This window comes from Ascaphus truei, chromosome 4 (genome assembly GCF_040206685.1).
Source record: "Ascaphus truei isolate aAscTru1 chromosome 4, aAscTru1.hap1, whole genome shotgun sequence".
Lineage (NCBI taxonomy): Eukaryota > Metazoa > Chordata > Amphibia > Anura > Ascaphidae > Ascaphus > Ascaphus truei.
Window position 1 is genome coordinate 36,285,349 of NC_134486.1, and position 19,703 is coordinate 36,305,051.

Sequence of the window (19,703 nt, forward strand, 5' to 3'; positions counted from 1 at the left end):
CTAGGTGCATGTACACATTGCTTATTGTGTGTCTTACAATCCAGAGGGAATGAGGGACAATGATGAAACAAAAGATAAAGTGGGCAGAGTATACTTCAGGTTGGAGTATGGTTCAGCCCAACAGCTGGTCCCATTGAGGTTTGAGGGTGGGCGTGTTAGTGTGTAGTTTGGTCCAGCCGCATAGCTGGTCCCAATAGGGTTGGAGACTGGGGGGTGGATGTTAGGGGTTTGTCAGATGGGCTACCTTCAAAAGGTGAGTTTTCAGGGAGTTTTTAAATGTCTGAAAACTGGGGGAGAGTCTGATGGTGCGTGGTGGGGGATTCCAGAGAGGTGCTGCACGGGAGGATAAGTGCTGCACTGCATGCGTTGCACCCTTTAAAAAAAAAAAAAAAAAAAAAACACCATCTGTAATATATGTTATTAATTACATCTTAGAGCAGTTTACAGTCTTGTGTTTCTTGTTCACATACACATTATTTTATTAGCACCTTACTAAGTATTATTATTGTTTTGCAGTTTGCTTTTCTTTTTCTAACCTCTACTATTGTGTCCATCACATCATTTTAACTGGTCCGTTTCTTGTTGAAACTCTTAAGTTTTTTATCCTTTAGTTTTTGCATTACAAATCTTCATATTTTAGGCAATTTCCATTCTGCTGCTGTTCTAAAGAGCTTCTTACCAGAGGTCTGGTACACCCTTTCCCCTTAATATTTTGCACTTTTGGATTTGGTCACTCGGGAAAAGAACTAAAAAAAAAATCTTCTCCTGAACTACTTCAACTACTTGCTTTTCTATTGTGTTTACATTGAATAGAATTTCAGGTAGATAATGGTTATTCAGCAGATCAGGTGGACGGCTCCATACCCAAATAAACCTCCCTCTGAGACCAGGGCTTCCTGCAGAGACGATATGCACAGCGGTGAATATCCCCCCACGCTGCTTCTTTGCCTGCTGGATGGAGGTCTGAGGCGCACGAACATAGAAGCACGCGCAAGGAGAATAATTCAAACGGGTCGGTGTCCGCATTTTTGAAGGGCATGTGGCGGTATCACGCTGTCGGCGTACAATGTAACAAGTCGGCACAATTGTCTGACAGCAGTAAAAAGTCTATGAACAAGTCTCGTAGGTGAACTTTAAAAAAAAATGTTGGTTTGCTTTTCTCAGGCATTTATTTCAGTTTCTTCATTTTATTAAAGCACTTATTGCATGTTTATTGCACAATGCCTATTTTTTTTCAAATGTGTGTTTTTCAATGTTTGGCTTAAAAAGCGACTGTCTTTTTAAACATTCATCCTGAGTTCAGATCTCAGCAGTGCTTTGTATTAAGGATGGAGATATTCCAGTTCAAACATGGCCATACTGAAATTATTTATCAAATGAATAATTACTGCCTGTTGCATTATTAATCAGTGCTTCAGCTTGGCCAACAATGAGGGGAGGTTACACTGCTCCAACAGTATTAAATCTTATCAAAAGATATATTGATATTGCCTTATTAATATAGCAATGAGATGTATGGGTGCTACCTACGCAAAGTGGGTAACACAAGTGGGTACAAAAAGGGAGGTCTGTGAATGAGTTTACAAGCCACCCAGGAGAATTGCGTTATAGGTGCACACCAATAAATTAAAACAGAACTTTGAATGAATTTAATTGCCATCTTGTTTTAATGTGAAATTGACGCAATGCGTAGATAGTGCAAAAAAAAGTGTGATAAGGTGGCTAAATAAGTAAAAAAATAACGGATAGAGCAGACCATTCATTAAGTAACCTGTTGTGGCTATGTACTGGCTGATAGAACATGTTGGTAATCTGTTGGTTAAAGCCCCCAATAATGCCAAATAATTAACAGGAACAGAGTTGAATATGTGACACACCCCACGGGATTAACGAACAGCACAGGTTTCCATCTAATAAGATGTAAATTAGACGATGAATGAAAGAAATGTAAAAACCTGTGCATATAACAGCTAGGCTGAGCATAGGAGCAAAGGGTTAATTGTTAGCCATATTCAAGATATACAGTGTAAGGCCGAGAGTATGGTGCCGGCGTCGCTACGTGCGCGCACACTTCAGGCACTCTTCCCTGTTCGGCTACTGCAGTAACCCCAGTGTCTGCGCGCCTGTTGGTGACAAGGCGCGTTGATGCGGCAGCGTTTTGAAAAGACAACAAATGTTGTATTTTCAGGCGGCTGTCACGTGACGTCAGTGCACGTGAGCTGGTTCAGCCAATGAGGGCAAACCAGTTTTGTGACGCCCCCGACACGCCTACACATCGCCTCCCCAAGATTTTTCAGGGGGGGGGGCGACGGTTCCAGAGGCTTCGCGCTCTTCCTCCAAGGCATTTAAATTTAAATTAATGCCGGGGATCACGTGAGGCCTTTGCAACGCCCATTATACCTGGTCATGCCATGGCATCATAACGTCACTTGACCTGTGGCGTAATTTGACGCCGAAGACAGGTAAGGAGGGTGGCGAGAGCAGGCAGGGGGGGTGCAGCGGGTAAAGTTTGCGCACCCCCAGAATAGAGAGAGGCACTGTGTGGAGTGGAGCTCAATTAGCTAGCTAACATAGTCCCAGTGGAATCTAAGTAGCTTTTTATCTCATAAAACAGTGCCTAAACCTGCTGTTACCACTTTAAAGGGCAACAAAGTAGCGAAGATATGTTACTAAAGTAGCAAATCTCTGTTTCTAGCATCGCAGAAATATGCTGCCTATGCTGTACTGAACTTCCTGGTTATGACACAATACGCGTTTCGCTCACAAACGGAGCTTTGTCAGGGGTACCTTGCGTGTGCTTCCTCTGCTCTGTGAAAAAGGACGTTCGTGTTTCTAACTGCAGAGCTGGGTTGTTGACCCATTATACTGCTGTTTAAAGATATATTGTATCCTGTTTTCCCTGTAAGGGCAATAAAGTACATTTTGTGTTGAAATACGTGGTGTGTGTGTGGAGCTCCTACTGACCCAACCAGGAGGCACAAGTGAGACAGCCTAGTCAAAACTGTAGAAGAAGAATTTAAAATCCAAGACAGGCTGTTCAAAGGGTCTCAGAAGATTAGATCATTCCCCAATCCATAGGGAGATCTAATTGAAGCAGAATGGGCTCAGCCAATAGGAAGCTAAAGCCTTGGATGCTCCTCCCAAAGTGGGTACTGCCATTTCCAGGTTGACTTGAAGGACCACTCTACCAGTAGAAGATAGGATCTCTTTTAAGGATCTACACTCCTACGATCTTATGGAGAAAGCATGAAAGGTTTCGCGTAAATCTTTTCTTGCAGAGCAACCTGTAGACCTACAACAGCCTCCGTCTCCAGAGCCACAAGGATCTGACTGACCAATATCAAAGAAACTGGACAAAGGAGTACAGAGAGCTGCTATTTTAGGCACTTTATGGCGAGAGAACATTATAGGTAGGGCCCACTTTACAATTGGTAGGGTGCCCAGTGGTTAAGGGTGCTCAAGTACTAGACCAATGTAAATGTAACATAAACAAAATACAGCAGAAAGGGGGGGATATTGAATGCAATTACTTGTAGATAATATCATAGAAGATGAATAATAAGACAAATATTCCTTCATTAGGAGTGTCTATTCCATAAAAAGCAAAAGAGTACTCAGTCTCTGTATAAGTGACCTTGTCACTCACCCACTTCCTGAAGCCGTGAGGAAGCGTGATGGCGGCTTAGAACAGGATCCAAGTAGTGAAGAACAAACGAGCAGCACACAGCCAAAAAAGGGAGTGGGGTCCAAAATATAAGAAAAATCCTTTATTGGGAAGACATACTGAAGGAGGCAAAATAAAGGCGCCCACTTTAAAGCCTGACTCTGGACACTCCAGGGAAGCCAGACATACTGTTGCCCTGGCAGGGATTACACTGGACATCTATCATGGAGAGGTGGACAACGTAATATTTTTCAGGGCCCCAGTGGAAGAGGAGCAACCTATAGAGGTAAGTTGGCACTCACCAGGTTCAAAGTGGTGTGGGCTCCAATTATTACAGACAGATGGCTTCTACACATCAGCCCGTTACAATCTGGAATTCAAAGCTTTCCCAATAAAAAAAAAACATTTTCAAGTCTTAAGACTACCAATTTAACGGGAATCAAGAAATGCTATGGAGCAAATCATCCACAGCCTCAAATCAAGTAATTGTGGACATTCTACAGGCCAAAAGAAAGCAGGGCATTATTCTAACCTATTTCTAGTGGATAAACGGGGCTTACAGACCAGTGCTGGACCTAAACTTTGTAAATACATTTCTAAATATCAGAAGATTCAAGATGGAGTCTTTAGGGTCTGTAATATAATCAGTAGAGCCTTGAGACTGGTTAGTGTCACTGAATCTAAAATATGCTTACCTGCATATCCCGATTGCCAAGAAGCATCAGAAATTCCTCAGATTCTCGACTGCAGGTCTTCATTTGCAATATGTAGCATGCCCCTTCGGGTTAGCAATGGCTTCAAGGACTTTCACAAAAGTGCTGATTACTCTAATCGCAGAGTTACGGGTGCAAGGCATCCTGATATTTCCATATTTGGACAATCTGCTGAAAAAATCCAGAAGAAATGAAAGACCAATGTCGCATCTCAATATAGTGTTAACCTTTCTAAAATCTCGGTGGTTGGTAAATGACGAAAGCTGTCTGGACCAACTCGGTCGTTAAAGTTCCTTGGAGTCATGTTCAATTCAACCAAGGGAAGGTTTATTTACCTCAACTAGGGGCTTCAGATGTCATCCAACTCATAAAAGCGAGAACAAAATGTATGACAGCAGGAGCTTGTATGAACTGCTCGGAAAGATGGCAGCCACTTTAGAGGTTACAAAGTGGACAATGTTCCATATGAGAGCCCTTTAGTTAATCCTCCTGGATCAATGGAACAAGGATCCTTTAGACCTACTTCAAGGTATCATCTGTTCCCAAGAATCGCAATTAAACTGGTAGCTCAAAGTAAGCAACCTTGTAGAAGGATGTTCGCTTCAGGATTCCAATTGTGTTTTCTTGTCCACAGATGCAAGCAACACGGGCCGAGGTGCCCAATTCAGGGACAAGTTCGTTCATGGGATATGGCCAGTAACCTGGAAAAACAAGTCATCACATTGACTTGGAACTAAAAGCCATGTAACAGATGCTGAAAAGACTGTAAAGCTTTTTCTAAGGCCTTTGCTTGAAGATCAGATCAGACAATGGATCTGCAGGAGCGTACCTGTGCAGAAAAGAGGAACAAAGAAGCAAGTTTCTGTGGAAAGTAGCAGAAGCCATTCTTATCTAGGCAGGAAGCAATCTGCAAGATATTACAGCAATACACATTCCAGGGGAACAAGACCTATTCGCAGACTTCCTCAGTTTCCAGCTTATTCATCCAGGAGAATGGGAATTAAAGACCAGAGGTTTTTCTGAAGATTAGAAACAAATGGGGTTGGCCAGACACAATCTGATGGCGACAAACCTAAACAGAAAGATCTCTCTTCCCCCCCTGTCTTTTGCCCAATACATTTTCATCCGCAAGCAGCACACATAGATACTTGTATTCCCTTGGACATTCAGTCTAGCATACATGTTCCCTGCTATACCACTCATTCTGCTAAAAAAAATATAATAGACAAGGCGGAGGTGATCATAATTCTGCCCAATTGGCCAAGACAATTTGTGGTTTCCACAAGTCTTATGCACGGCAAAGGAACCTTCCTTCCGCCTTTCAGTACTAAAAGACCTGCCGAGTCAGGGGCCAATACTGCACCCCAATCCTCAAAATTGGGCTCTTCAGGCCTGGAGATTGAGTGGCAATTACCCAGAAATAAAGGTATATTTGTGTCCGTTATCACAACTTTTAATAAATGAAAAGAAATGTGAATACGCTGTGCTAAAAACTAAACAATACAACGATCTAACGTGCTAATAAATTATATGCGTGAGAACAAAAGAACAAGCGCAAATACCGTTTTATATTAAGTGATCACAATTGTGAAGGTGTGTAAAATATAAAAAGAAAATTAAAAATGAAATAATACCTTTATACAGTCCTTGGAAAAGGTGCTGCTCCTTAAAGGACTCTATCCAAGTCCAGAGAGAGATATCGAGGGAGGGAATCAAAAGCGCACTTGCATCCAGGAATATATTTTAAAAAAAAGGAGAAAACGTACATATATAGTGCAACAGAGTTTCTGAAGAAAATAGTATGGAGAAATAAATAGCAATCTAACTCACGTTTCCTGTGAGTAATCAAGGCTTTTGGTTATCTGGAGTGACCACCTTAGGTACAGGTCATGCAGGAGGATGGGAAAAGGAGGATCCCATATGTGGAAAATAGAGGACACAGGGAGTGCAATATTGCTTTATAAGAAAAGAATAAATATAAAAGGTTACCCTCAAACAAAAAATGGACTCGGGCATTGGGGCCACCCAGGGTCAGACAGTGGTAACAAGCAGCACTCCCTCCTTCTCTGGTATTCCACCCGTGGTGGCGGCGTCCACAGTGGAGTTTTGCAGGAAGAAGGAACTTATTTTTAGCAGGATGGTCCTTTTTAAGGTATGCGCAGTCAACCCTACGCGTTTCGCTCGAAGTCAGAGCTTCCTGGGATTTTGATCTCTTTCCTCCATTCCTTTTTATACATCTAATTTTCAAATTCACCGCCATTGCCGGACGGGGGGCGTGACGTCATAACGTTGCTGGTGTCTAGGCGCTTGATGCGTGTCAGTGACATCATCGAGCATGCTCCGTCGTGCGTTACAATGACGTCACAACGAGCTGCCTGAGCCAAGGCACCTAATAATAAAAAGCCTATATAGTGATAAAGGACAGGCGTCTGGAAAGGGCTGAATAACTGCCAAACAGTCCACAGGTATACAGACTGTATAACGCGGTAATCTATAGATATCCCAATTGATATTTAATAGAACATTCTGAAAATACACATTTTTAAAAAAAAAAAAAACACATACTGTATATAAAATTGATAATAAAAAAAATGAAACAATTGTAGTATAATCTATATTAATAAATAGAGAAAGAAAATGAGAGAAATTCAGATATAGATCCTATTGTGTATCTAATAATCATATCCAATTTTGGATTTAAGACATTACTGTGCAAAGAGATATGCAAAAGAAAAATACATAGCCTTCTTATTGTTCCATCAGAGGTATTTTATTATCAATGTACTGTAATCAGATTTAGTAGAGAAATAAGTCTAATGGGGATGCTTATTAATAATTCTAAAAGGGTCCCCTTTGAAAAATTATCATCATCATCAAAAAAAAAAAAAATCCCCTTTACAAATGATTTCCAAAGGCCCTGATAAGTTATATTATTTTTATTTAGTACTTTTTAAAAACAATATTTAAATCTTTTGTTCATGGGGACCAAGTTTGCGCCTAGTTACGCAAATTTATTTCTAGGTGTATGGGAGGAACACATGTACAATCATAATCCCTTTGGCGCAAACCTAGTCCTATGTCGCCGCTATGTTGATGACAATGTCTTAATATGGAAAGGGGAAGAGGAAATCCTTCTAAACATATTTAAATACAAACAACTTGAATCTGTGTTTCACTTCCAACTTTAGCAAAAAATTGATTCTTTTTTGGATTTATGCATTTACATTCAAAACAATTTTATATATACAAAAACACTTTAAGTCTGACTGTAACAACTTTCTCCTGAACTCAAGCTGTCACCACAAAAAGTGGCTAATTAATATTCCTTATAGCCAATTTAGGAGAATTAAAAGAAATTGCTCTGACACACAGAAATTCAATACACAAGGTTGAGATCTTAGAAAAAAGATACGTTGAAAAGAAATACAACAAATCTGTCATTGAAGCTGCAACAGATAAATTAGGGAACTTAAACAGGGAACAACTGTTAATAACAAAAAAGAAATGGAGTCTAACTTTATCCCATTCATCACGCGTTTTAACAGAGAAGCAGACCGCATACAACAGATTTGTCAAAAAACATTGGCATGTGTTAAAACAAGATCCAATTTTGGGAGATTGTCTTCCAACTGACCCATGAGTGATGTTGTCGAAGGCACGTAGTATGAAGGATAGTCTAGCTGCGAGTGCCCTTAGAAAAATAGAGAATAAAAACACACGGATACCTGACTGCCGAAAGGTTTTATTTTTTTTTAAATGCAGCACGTGCAAAGCATGTAAATTTGGTTACGACAAAACGGACACTTGCATCTCAGACGTAACCGGTAAGACATCAAAGATAATGAGCTTCATCAACTGCAAAAGTGTCCATGTGGTACATGTCCTCACATGTCCATGTGGGGAGAACCACCTGCCCTGTGCGGGTGAGAATCTTTGAACATCTAAGGACTATCAGTCTGGGTTTGGAAAATCATAGCGTCCCGCTACATTTTAAAAAAACGACAATTCGGATCCTCAGGGCCTAAAATAGCTGGGCCTAGAACAGGTATTAAACCACTGGAGAGGGTGTAATAGGAGTGTACGTCTATCCCAGAGAGAATCCTTTTGGATCCATCGTCTTAACACCGTACATCCAAAAGGTCTTAACATTGATTTCGATATAAATGCCTTTTTTGTATAACTAATATATCTTTTAGTCCGGAGTTCCTCAAACTGCAACATCTTTTATAGCGATATTCAGTTATCTCATCTCAAATAATTGATAACTGTCGATGCAATTTATATAAATTTGGATTTGGAAGTCTCACTCATCCAGTAAAATGTCATCATTTGGCACTTTTAAACCACAACTAATTTAATAAATGTGGAAGATTATTTAAAATATGGGTTTTAATAGTTTTGACTGAATACAAGAACAAAATATTATTTAAAGATTGTTTTTAAAAAGTACTCAATAAAAATAACTTGCCATGGCCTTTGGAAATAATTTTTAAAGGGTTTAAAAAAAATAAAAGTTTTTTTTGATGATTTTTCAAAGGGGGACCCTTTTAGAATTATTAATAAGCATCCCATTAGACTTATCCTGTACTAAATCTGATTACAGTACATTGATAATAAAATAACCCTGAGTGTACAATAAGAAGGATATATATTTTTCTTTTGCATATCTCTTTGCACAGTCTAATATATCTTAGATCTAAAATTGGATATGATTATTAGATACTTAATAGGATCGATATCTGCATTTCTCTAATTTTGCTTCTATTTATTAATATAGATTACACCACACTCGTTTCATTTTTTTAATAAATTTTATGTGTGTTTTTTAAAATGTGTATTTTCAGAATGTTCTATTTAATATCAATTTGAATATCTATAGATTACCACTTTATACAGTCTGTGTACCTATAGGCTGTTTTGGCAGTTATTCAGCCCTTTCCAGATGCCTGTCTTTTATCACTATATGGGCTTCTTATTATTCGGTGCCTTGGCTCTGGTGTGAGTATGCGCGGTGACGAGAGTGACACGCGTGCGCGGTGGTGTCACTGACATGCATCACGCCTTGTTATATCACATCTTTGCCAGGGTCCTGTTTGAGCAAGCGCAGCTCGCCGTGACGTCGTTGGAACGCACGATGGAGCGTGCATGATGACGTCACTGGCGCATCACGTGCCGAGACACCAGCAACGTGATGATGTCACGCCCCCGTCCGGCAATGGCGGGGAATTTGAAAATTCGATATGTAAAAGGAAGGAATGGAGGAAGGAGAGATCAAACCCCCTGAGGAAGCTCCGATTTCGAGCGAGACGCGTAGGGTGGACTGCACATACCTTAAAAGTTGATCAGGCCCTTGGTGAACTCTGGTGACATCCTGCTAAAGAATAAGCTCCTTCTTCTTGAAAAACTCCACTGTGGACGTTGCCACTATCTGACTCTGGGTGGTCCCAATGCCTGAATCCATTTTTTGTTTGAGTGTAACTTTTTATATTTATTCTTTTGCTATAAAGCAATATTGCGCTCTGTGTCCTCCATTTTCCACATATGGGATCCTCCTCCCATATGCCTCCATGACTGTATGCTGACGGACAACCCCATTGGAACCTGTATCTGAGGTGGTCACTCCAGATAACCAAAAGCCTTGATTACTCTCAGGAGAACATGAGTGAGATTGCTAATTATTTCTCCATACTATTTTCATCAGAAACTGTTGCACTGTGTATCTTTTCTCCTTTTTAAAAAAAAAAAATATATATATATATTCCTGGATGTGAGTGCACTCCTGATTCCCTGCATAATAAATGATATCACTGATACAAATTGGGGAGCCCACTCCACCTGCTAAGAGCAGAATCTCTAATTAGAGAAAGGCAACCTGGGAAGGCTATAAGGTTCTTCTCACAAAGCCAAAAGACAAAAAGTACTTGGCAATAAAGAAGCCCTACTTGGCGCCAACCAACTTCACTGGAAGTACAAAGTATGATAAATAGGGCAATCCTTGAAATTGTCTTTAGTGCTATGATGGCACTTGGCAGAAAATGCTGCTTCTCAGATGTAGCTGCAATATAAACACAGAAAGGCACACACAGCGCAGTAATGTTCAAACACCTTCAAATCTATGAGCTCATATAAGAATTACTCACACTAACAATATTGTTGATAGAGGAGGAATATAAAACTTGCAAATAGTTTATATCAGCTGCTACAGTGCATCAATGGCAACTGCAATTGCACACTTACAATTTGACTGGGGGATGCGTGCCCTTTTAAAATGTCGTCCGCGGCAAGCACTCGAGACCGGTGCCGGTGTCCTGAAGCTGGAACCAGGATAGTTGCTCTCTGCTCTCGCTCTCTGAGTCTCCGCGTCTCTCACGGATAACGTCACTGACTCGTCTCGGCCTCCACACTCGTCTGCGCATTGCTTGGTAGGTTAGCACCACCTTTCTTTACTGCTAATCATAACTTAGAAAGCACTCAACTTCAAAAGTATATCATCTGATATGGTTTGTTTATATAGATTCTCTCCACAAATTTGGAACGGATTTTGAAGAGCCTGACCCAGGTATTTTTTACAGGTTTTTTTTCACGATGGCCTAGACATAGGATTAAGTTTACGTCTCGGCACTGTCTATTCTTTTGGAAAGACGTTTTGCTACAGATCCACTTGTTATGAGGTTCCTTCAGGCTGTAAAACATTTAAGGCCACAGACGAGAGAAAAGTTCCCCCATGGGATTTGTCTCTAGTCCTCAAGTGACTCCTGAATCATTCTTGTGAACAACTGCTTCAAATTCATTTGAGAATCTTAACACCAAGGACGTTGTTCGTAGTGGCAATAAGAATTTGAGAACTAAAGTCATATCAGCACATCCTTTTTTTGTTATACATCAGAATAAAATTGTGCTGAGACCAGTTTATCATTTGTTACTGAAAGTGATTTCTCCATCCCAACCAAGAGAGTTAATCGCTTCATTTTGTCCAACTCCAACATCACGTAAAGAAGATTTGAATACTCTAGATGTTTGCTGTATGAGACACAACTTTAACACTGGTTGCCATCTTCTGAAAGTCAGACCAGCTGTTCATTCCTCCGGAGGGTTCCAGGAAGGAATAGGCTATTACAAAAGCAATGATTGCTAGATGGATCGAATGAAAGGCTACGGCCCCCGCGGCCACGTCGGCACGCACGTCTGAGTACCTGGCGGCACGTGCACGGGTAAAAGCGGTGATATGCGGTGTATGTGGAGCAATGGGATACACGGCCATGGTGGGAGGGGGGCACATGACATCCCAGCTCTTCACTGCCATTGGTCTACACTACCTGCACTCCTATTGGTCCACACTAACTGCCCTGCCATTGGCTGCCTGCAAACCACATGATCACGTTGCTGCAAGGAAAGACACAATTCTTGTTCCCTGACAGCAGTAGCGTCATTGTGCTTTGCGCGCACATGGCGACTGGGGCCTGCCCCCATAGAGGACTGTGCTCTGGTGTGTGGCGTGCTATGGCCATAGCGACCACCGGGGACTTGGGCTACGACCAGGCCAGAGAGAACTCCAAAGAGGATCACAGCCCATTCTACCAGAGCAATGGCAACGTCCTGGGCACTTGGAGCACTGCATGTAACATTTATCATGGCGATGTTTTAGGCCGCGATTTTCCCTCTGTCCTTTCTTCCCTGCTCTCTCCTTTCTCTCATTCTTGCTGATAGTTTTGTTATGCACAGAATTAGAAAATGTCGGCAAGTTATAAACTAGACACGCTTGTGTTACAGTGAGCCAAAGGAGTATTAGACTACAGCTTTTATTAACGTGTACAAGACTCGAGCAAAAAGAAGTCCCGTTCCTTAAAAATCTAAAACTCCTTCAAAAATAAAGTTGCTAAAAAGCGGTATTTGGTATATTTAAAGTGTGTGTTTTCTGCGTGGAAGGGAACGCTCCTTGGCCCCCTCTGATGCACGCAGAGATAACGTTTCCTAAATGACCGCAAATGCAAAAAAACATGTATGGAGGTCACGTGATCAAGTGTCCTTATTGGCTTACCTTTGGTGGTAAAAAAGATGTCAAAACATGTCAATGACGTGACAGAATTCTTAAACATCAACAGGAAGCCATTGTTTTTACTGCTTTTACTGTGGTACTTACTTTTTATGATACAATTACAGACTGCTGCAAAACAAATTTGGTATTGAACATTGGTACATACATATATGTATAGACCTATTTTTGTGATCTGCAATAAACTTGTCTGCATTTCTTGCCTGTGAGTTTAACCGTTTCTTCTCTGGGTCGGGTGGCAGTGTGCAGCACTGCAATATTCTGCTAAAGGTTTTTGCAGGTTCCACGAGACGTCGTTTGTAACGGAGTTGTGTAACCTTGTTTTGAGCATTATTTTAATTCTTAATATTTTTTTCTTCTAGCACAAACACAGCGCTGTGCATAGAATTTTGCAGGCACAAAGAGTCCCTGCCCCATAGAGCTTACAATCTAATTTTTGGGCCTGAGGGGAAGGTCACTGCTGAGCTGCTCCTTTTATTCATTTTCATTACAAATACCTGATTTTGAGACCGTTTTTAGTTTCAAATCACTTTACAATTCTGTTGTGGAAGTGGCTACAATGATCTTTTCTAAAGAGGGTCGAAATTAACACTGGTATTATGTATACATGTAAAGGAATGTTTTAACCACCTTTTGATGACCCACAAATTTATTAGAACACTCTCCCAGCGGCCAATAATGGGAAAGAAGCCACCAATCGCATCCTGTATACAAATCTATAACATATACGTTTCCGTGTATATGATCAGTACTAGGTGGCCTCTGTTATCAGTCACAGTGGAAGTGTGGCGTTTCTGCCGTGTGCGTTGGAGAGCGCAGTCGAAAAGGATTATTTGCCATAGACTTCTGATTGAATACCGCAATACTGATGATGGAAAAAACGCTCAAGATTTATTAAAGAAAAATCTGATTTGAAGACTGTGCTGCTTTGCTCCGGAAGGCTGTGCTAAATAACTCCATAGTTGCATAAGGTATAAATAGCTTGGTGTGGCCACAGCAGATCTTGGTAACAAAGAGAACCTTGGGAGAGAGAATCGGTGCTAAATGGAACCTCCCGGTCAGTGCTGGTGAAAGTGTTCCTTTCTCCTTGCTATAAACCCAGTATTATAACATTTGATATAGTTTTATTTTTGTGTAAATGACACTGTATTCTCCATGATGTATAGGTTTTTGCTTTTGGATCTGAGTGCTGGCTGTGCGGGGACTTGGTTCCCCTGCACACATCTGGCTGCTCAGTGGTTAAGGTATTGTATGCGCTGAACTGATTATGCTTCCTGTCCTGTTTGAATTCCCCAGATTGTGCAGATTCCATTCTGTGGTGAAATCGACTGTGAAGACTGGATTAAGAAGACCACAGCCAGGTAATTGCTTTTCATCGCCATCTGCTCCTATTGGCGCAGAGCATTTAAGGTGTTTTGAGAGAAATAACTCTTTAGTCTCATAAGACATATTTACAGCTGCTCAGGGCCCCCGAAAGATGGGGATAGCCAGGACTCCTGTCCCGGGCCTGCTGAGTAAAAGGGCTTGGGCCCCCCTTCTGGCAACCGTAACATGTGATCAGATCTCTTCCCTCGATCACTCTCCTCCCTCTTCGCTCTCTTTCTTCCCTCTTTGCGCTCTCTCTCTTCCCTCTTCGCTCTCTCTTCCCTCTTCCTTTGCTCTCTCTTCCCCCTTCCTTCGCGCTCTCCCCCCTCCCTTCGCGCTCTCCCCCCTCCCTTCGCTCTGGATAGGCACTTGACCGCTATCTGCGGTCTGTAGGGAGCAGGAGCTTGAGCGGGGGGGCGTGGCCAAAACCGGTCGGGTGGGCGCAACAGTGATGTCGGGGGGCAGGGCCATCACTGTGTCAGGGGGTTCCCTCCCCCGCCTCCCCGCTCCCCGAAGCCTCCCTGAGGAGAGAGTCTGTGGAAGGGAGCAGGGGGGCTCCCTTGGTGCTGCAGCTGCTTTCCCCGCTTCCCGAAGCCCCCCCCCTCCTCTCCGAAGCCCTCCTCTCGGAAGCCCTCCCCATCTCCTCTCCGAAGTTCTCCTCTCCTCATTGGCTCACAGCCACACCACGTGACGCGTCGCCGCTTGGGATTACAATTCTCTTGCATCCCCTGGCGGCTGACGCGTCACAGCGTGTAGTGAGCCGTGCAGGGAGGAGGGACTGGGACCTGCTCGGGAGGACACCATCACATGGTGAGTAGCGCGCACGCAGCTGTGTGCGCCGCCGGACGCAGCGGGTCCAAAGCCTTATAAGCAGCAGCAGAATGCATTGCAGCCAGAATATCTAGCCGTATGAGCTATACTATGTGTGTACACTTTGCTTTTAGCATCATCACTCATCTAATATAAAGAACGAGAGTCCACCGTGTGATCTTGATTAGAACTGCAAGGTAACAGCACTGTGGAGTACTGACGGTCTTTACAAAGTAACATTTAAGTAGATCATTATCTGAAAAAAAAATCCTTCTGCCACCACCCTTAATTATACAACTGTCCCCATCACTTGCCCTGGCCAGAACATGGGCTTCAGTCCCACTTGTTTGGTCCAGGTTGGTTACTGTCCCTACTTCCCACAGTAAGGGGGTACCAGGGATGGACTTGTATGGACCACGGATAAGTTGGGTTTATCATAATTTGTCCCTATATAAGTTTCCCTTTCGTAGATGGATGATTGGTGTTGTCCCCGTTCCCCCATGTGCTGCTTGATTATCCCTTTCACTGCCTAAGAACTGAAGATCTCGCACATTAGTACACTTTAGGCTCTTTCTGCACTAAGGGGGTTAATTTATTTATTTATATTGGAATCTAAGGCACCCTTTATTTTAAATAAAGCTGTGCCACCCGCTCTTAATAGTGAGAAGACCCATTGGTTCACCTCAAACTTCCCTGCTTAGCAGTAAGAGTGGCAGTGAGCCGGTGTATAACTGGTACATCGGTGTGATAATGAAATCCTTCACATTCATTGGCTCATGCAGTCATTTCTGGCGGCCATTTTTATTGTGCTGAAAGTGGTGAGACCTCAAAGTAGAATTTCCTGGACCAGGATGATTTTGAGTTGGTCCACTTACCTGCTTTAGGTAGCTTGGGTGGAGTGGTAAGTGGGTTTACAGCTGTGGTGCAAAGTAATCCATTACTACAACACTTGTAGTAATCAAATGTATCCATGTTTTACACCCAGGGACAGGATGGGATTGTAACGGGATACAACGGCCTTTGTGCAGAGCTCATAACGTCTTGCAGGAGATTACTGTGCCAAGAGTCTTCATTCAGTCACTTGTAGCATGTTCTGTGTTTTCTTTACAGGGATCAAGATCTTGAGCCAGGAGCTCCTTCCATGGGAGCAAAAAGCCTCTGCATCCCCTTCCAGCCTCTCAATCAGCTGCAGCCGGGAGCCAAGTGTGTGTGCAACAAGAACCCCGCCAAGTACTACACTCTGTTTGGTCGCAGTTATTAGTGGAGACAAACACCGCTGTAATCCCCTTTAAGCCCCGTTTGTTTTTAATAGTAATTTAACCGACTAAAAAAAAAAACCAGACCACAGGACCCATTCTCTATGTAATTCAACACAGACTTTCCTGAAAACAGCCCTAATAATAAACTGTACCGTGAGATTACACCGCATCCTTTTCTTTTGTTTATGAGGATGGGAGGAAATGGAACAGGTGTCCTGAACAATATATAATGTTAACCCAGGGATGGATGAATATTCACTGTCGGCAACATTATTGACAATGAGGCAATTTATTAGGCAAACCTAGTTGTTATGCGCTATGTTCAACGTCTTCCATTCTGTCGCTGGCAGTGATGCAGCACTGAAATGGTAACACAGTCACTGCTAAAGAGGCCTTCAACCAATAGTCTGTAATGTGTTGCAGGCCCGACTGGCAGCAAGGGCTTTAATTCCTAACGCGGGGGGCTCCCGGAGGTGCGAGAGTTGCCCGTGCTCTGGGAGCCCAACCTTATTCAGGCAAGTACTCTGGGCCAACCCCGCCTCGGAGAGGTGCAACTAAACCCCAGCCATTTGTTTAATGTGCAAGTAGAACAAAACCTAAACATTGTTGCAGCCAGAAGGTCCGGGAACGCGATTTGTTGCAGGTCTCTGGCAGCAAGGAGGTTAATGGGTTTTTTTTTTTTCATTTAAAAAAGACCATGTAAAATGGACATTAAAAGCGCACTGCCTGGGGGGCAGAGAGAAGCTTTGCTGAGATCACAACCTGGGGAGGTGGATGAGGCCTCCCCTCTTCAATAACAGCATATACTGTACTGTATGTAAGTGCTCCCAGCACTGCACACGCAGTCGTGCTGAAACTGGTATATCTGCCATTGGGGAGGACCAGGCCAGTAGCTGGATATATATATATCTATATGGTATATATATATCTATATGGTATATATATATATATATATATATGGTATATATATATATATATATGGTATATATATATATATGGTATATATATATATATATATATATATATGGTATATATATATATATATATATATATATATGGTATATATATATATATATATATATATATATATATACCATATATATATATATATATATATATATATATGGTATATCAGCTACGGGACCGTTTTCTATGTTCTCGTTTATATATATAGATATAGATATAGAGATAGATATATATATATATATATAGATAGATAAAAAAGACAGAAATACAATGAGCGCAACCACACTGAAATTAGTAAATAGAATAATTACCACATGTAATGGAGGGTATACACCCTTACAGTCTAACTTTCCCTGACTCAGTCTGCAGCCAAAAGGTCTACCGCTCCACGGGCTAGTAACGAAAATTTCCAAAGAGAATGACCTAGGCGCAAATGGAGACAAGAAAAAACAAACATAGGGTAGTATGTTCTAACAAATAAACCGCCAGAAGGTATAATATGCACTCACAGTGTATAGGATAATATCAAGCCTTGTATCCACTCTGGGATCTGGAACAATTAAATGATGAGTCTGGAACAGCTGGTCATCCACAGCAATTGCAATCTCGAGCAAAGATACTGTTTTCCCACGAAGAGTTCTCAATCTTCCTCCGGTCACCCACGTCTCCTGGGGACGCTCCGTGCCACGTGACGACGCGGTGACGTCACTCCCTCTCGCGAGAGTTCGTCCGGTGGGCTGTGGGAGCGGAGCCTCAATCCTCTGCACTGCTAGTCTTCCTGCAGGCAAATAATGGGACTTAGAGAATCAGCCCCTGACGAAGCCTAACGGAGAAACGCGTAGGGCGTGGTTTACAGACAGTGAACACAGTGTATACAGCAGGAGTAGCAGCAGACAGCAGCCAAGAGGTGCCGGTGGCCGTTTGTCCCATTATTTGCCTGCAGGAAGACTAGCAGTGCAGAGGATTGAGGCCCCGCTCCCACAGCCCACCGGACGAACTCTCGCGAGAGGGAGTGACGTCACCGCGTCGTCACGTGGCACGGAGCGTCCCCAGGAGACGTGGGTGACCGGAGGAAGATTGAGAACTCTTCGTGGGAAAACAGAAAGAACTCTCTATATGTGAAACCGGACAGCACCTACCTTTAAGTACCGTGAGTACTATACGCACATTAGGTGCAGTGAGATAGACCTATGTAGGTTGATAACCACGGAAAGAGACAGCTCACACAAGGAGACTGTATGGAACAGTAGAGACACTAAGTGTGTGTGCTATTTACAACCTGGACTCATTTCCCTATTGGTTACAAATCTACAGACTAAGGACTGTTGAAGAAATCTGCATAGTGTTACTACCCTTTTCCAATGAGTGTGAGATGCTCAGAATTCTCAAAAGTTTTATGATATCTCACAGAATGTGAGTCTTTTACTTATAGTCATTTTTTATTAATAATTTTAATAAACTGTGTTACGCTATTTGTGTTCTATCTCTCTTCCTGCATGGGTATCTTTGCTCGAGATTGCAATTGCTGTGGATGACCAGCTGTTCCAGACTCATCATTTAATTGTTCCAGATCCCAGAGTGGATACAAGGCTTGATATTATCCTATACGCTGTGAGTGCATATTATACCTTCTGGCGGTTTATTTGTTAGAACATACTACCCTATGTTTGTTTTTTCTTGTCTCCATTTGCGCCTAGGTCATTCTCTTTGGATATATAGATAGATATATATAAACGAGAACATAGAAAAAGGTCCCATATCTGACACAAATACATAAAAAAAGAGAAAACAGTACAAGAAAGTTAAAATATGGCATGGACCCCTGACACGGACACTGCAGTAAGCACTTATATAAAGGAAGGGTGAACCGCAGCAGTAGTCACTGATCCTATAAAAATGCAAAAACACCATCACTTATATCCACCAACAATGAAAATAACTAACATTGAGGCATGTAGTACACAATGTATACACCACAAGGAACACTGGCCATAGGAATGCTTGAGTACATATGACCAATTCAGCACATCAATCAAAAGCCATTGTCTTCCGAATCACACTGCTAAAATGATATTCAGAGAATAAAGACAGCCTGTGAGACACAACTCCCAAAATTTAAGGTAAGCTATAACTCATTTGATATCCCAGACATGCACATGAAAATAGTGAGTCCCTGAATAAGCAGCTGGCCACATAAGATTGATACACCTAATCACAACTTAAAGTGTAAAGTGTTAGTAAATTCATCCAATAGCTAGCTTACTATAGATAGTGGTGGGTGGTGTAGTTGCAAGGAAAATCAAACAGAGGTGGTACTGCAGCATAGTTATGTGTGCTCTTAAGAGGAATATATCAGGGGTCCTGCCTAACGCTCCCACTCCTACGCGTTTCGTCCAGAGACTTAAACTTGGAGTGGTGAGGAGGCTAGAGCAGAGGACTGTTTAAAAAGGGAGAAATTTGCGCCAAAAGGGAGAGAGAACAGCTGATCGCGCTCACAGCTGATGGGGAGGGAAAAGAGACACTATCAACCTGACTCGCACTCGATTAGCATTGACTTCCGTAGTTGTGCTGTGTATGCATTTGCGCATGCGCAGTATATGTCTGGTAGTAAAGTGTCTTTGACAGATGTACCGTCCAAGAGAGAACCCCTGTGCCGGTACCAGCACTAAATGCCTTTGCTGCGCAAGTGATACAATGTGTACACATTCTCTCTGGCTACCATATTCTTACTGCACACGCATCACTGCATGTGCAGTGTATTCCTGGTCATTTAAGTTATATCAGCTTCAAAAAAAACCTAGAGCCAATACCAGCACTGAATAGCTCTGCTGCACAGGGAATACAGTGTAAACACATCCTCTCCTTACATTAAA

At 42.2% G+C, this 19,703-nt stretch overlaps 1 protein-coding gene across 2 annotated transcripts in view; it reads left to right on the forward strand.

The window, feature by feature from the left end:
- EPRS1 (glutamyl-prolyl-tRNA synthetase 1) overlaps window positions 1-16,026 on the forward strand; it is a 131,445-nt gene extending 115,419 nt beyond the window's left edge. For both annotated transcript variants that reach the window (XM_075595582.1, XM_075595583.1), the window contains 2 exons: window positions 13,727-13,791; window positions 15,716-16,026. In XM_075595582.1, coding sequence (XP_075451697.1) covers window positions 13,727-13,791; window positions 15,716-15,866 — 216 coding nt within the window. In that variant the 3' untranslated portion in view covers window positions 15,867-16,026. The remainder of the gene's footprint in view (window positions 1-13,726; window positions 13,792-15,715) is intronic.
- Window positions 16,027-19,703: the final 3,677 nt, after the last annotated feature.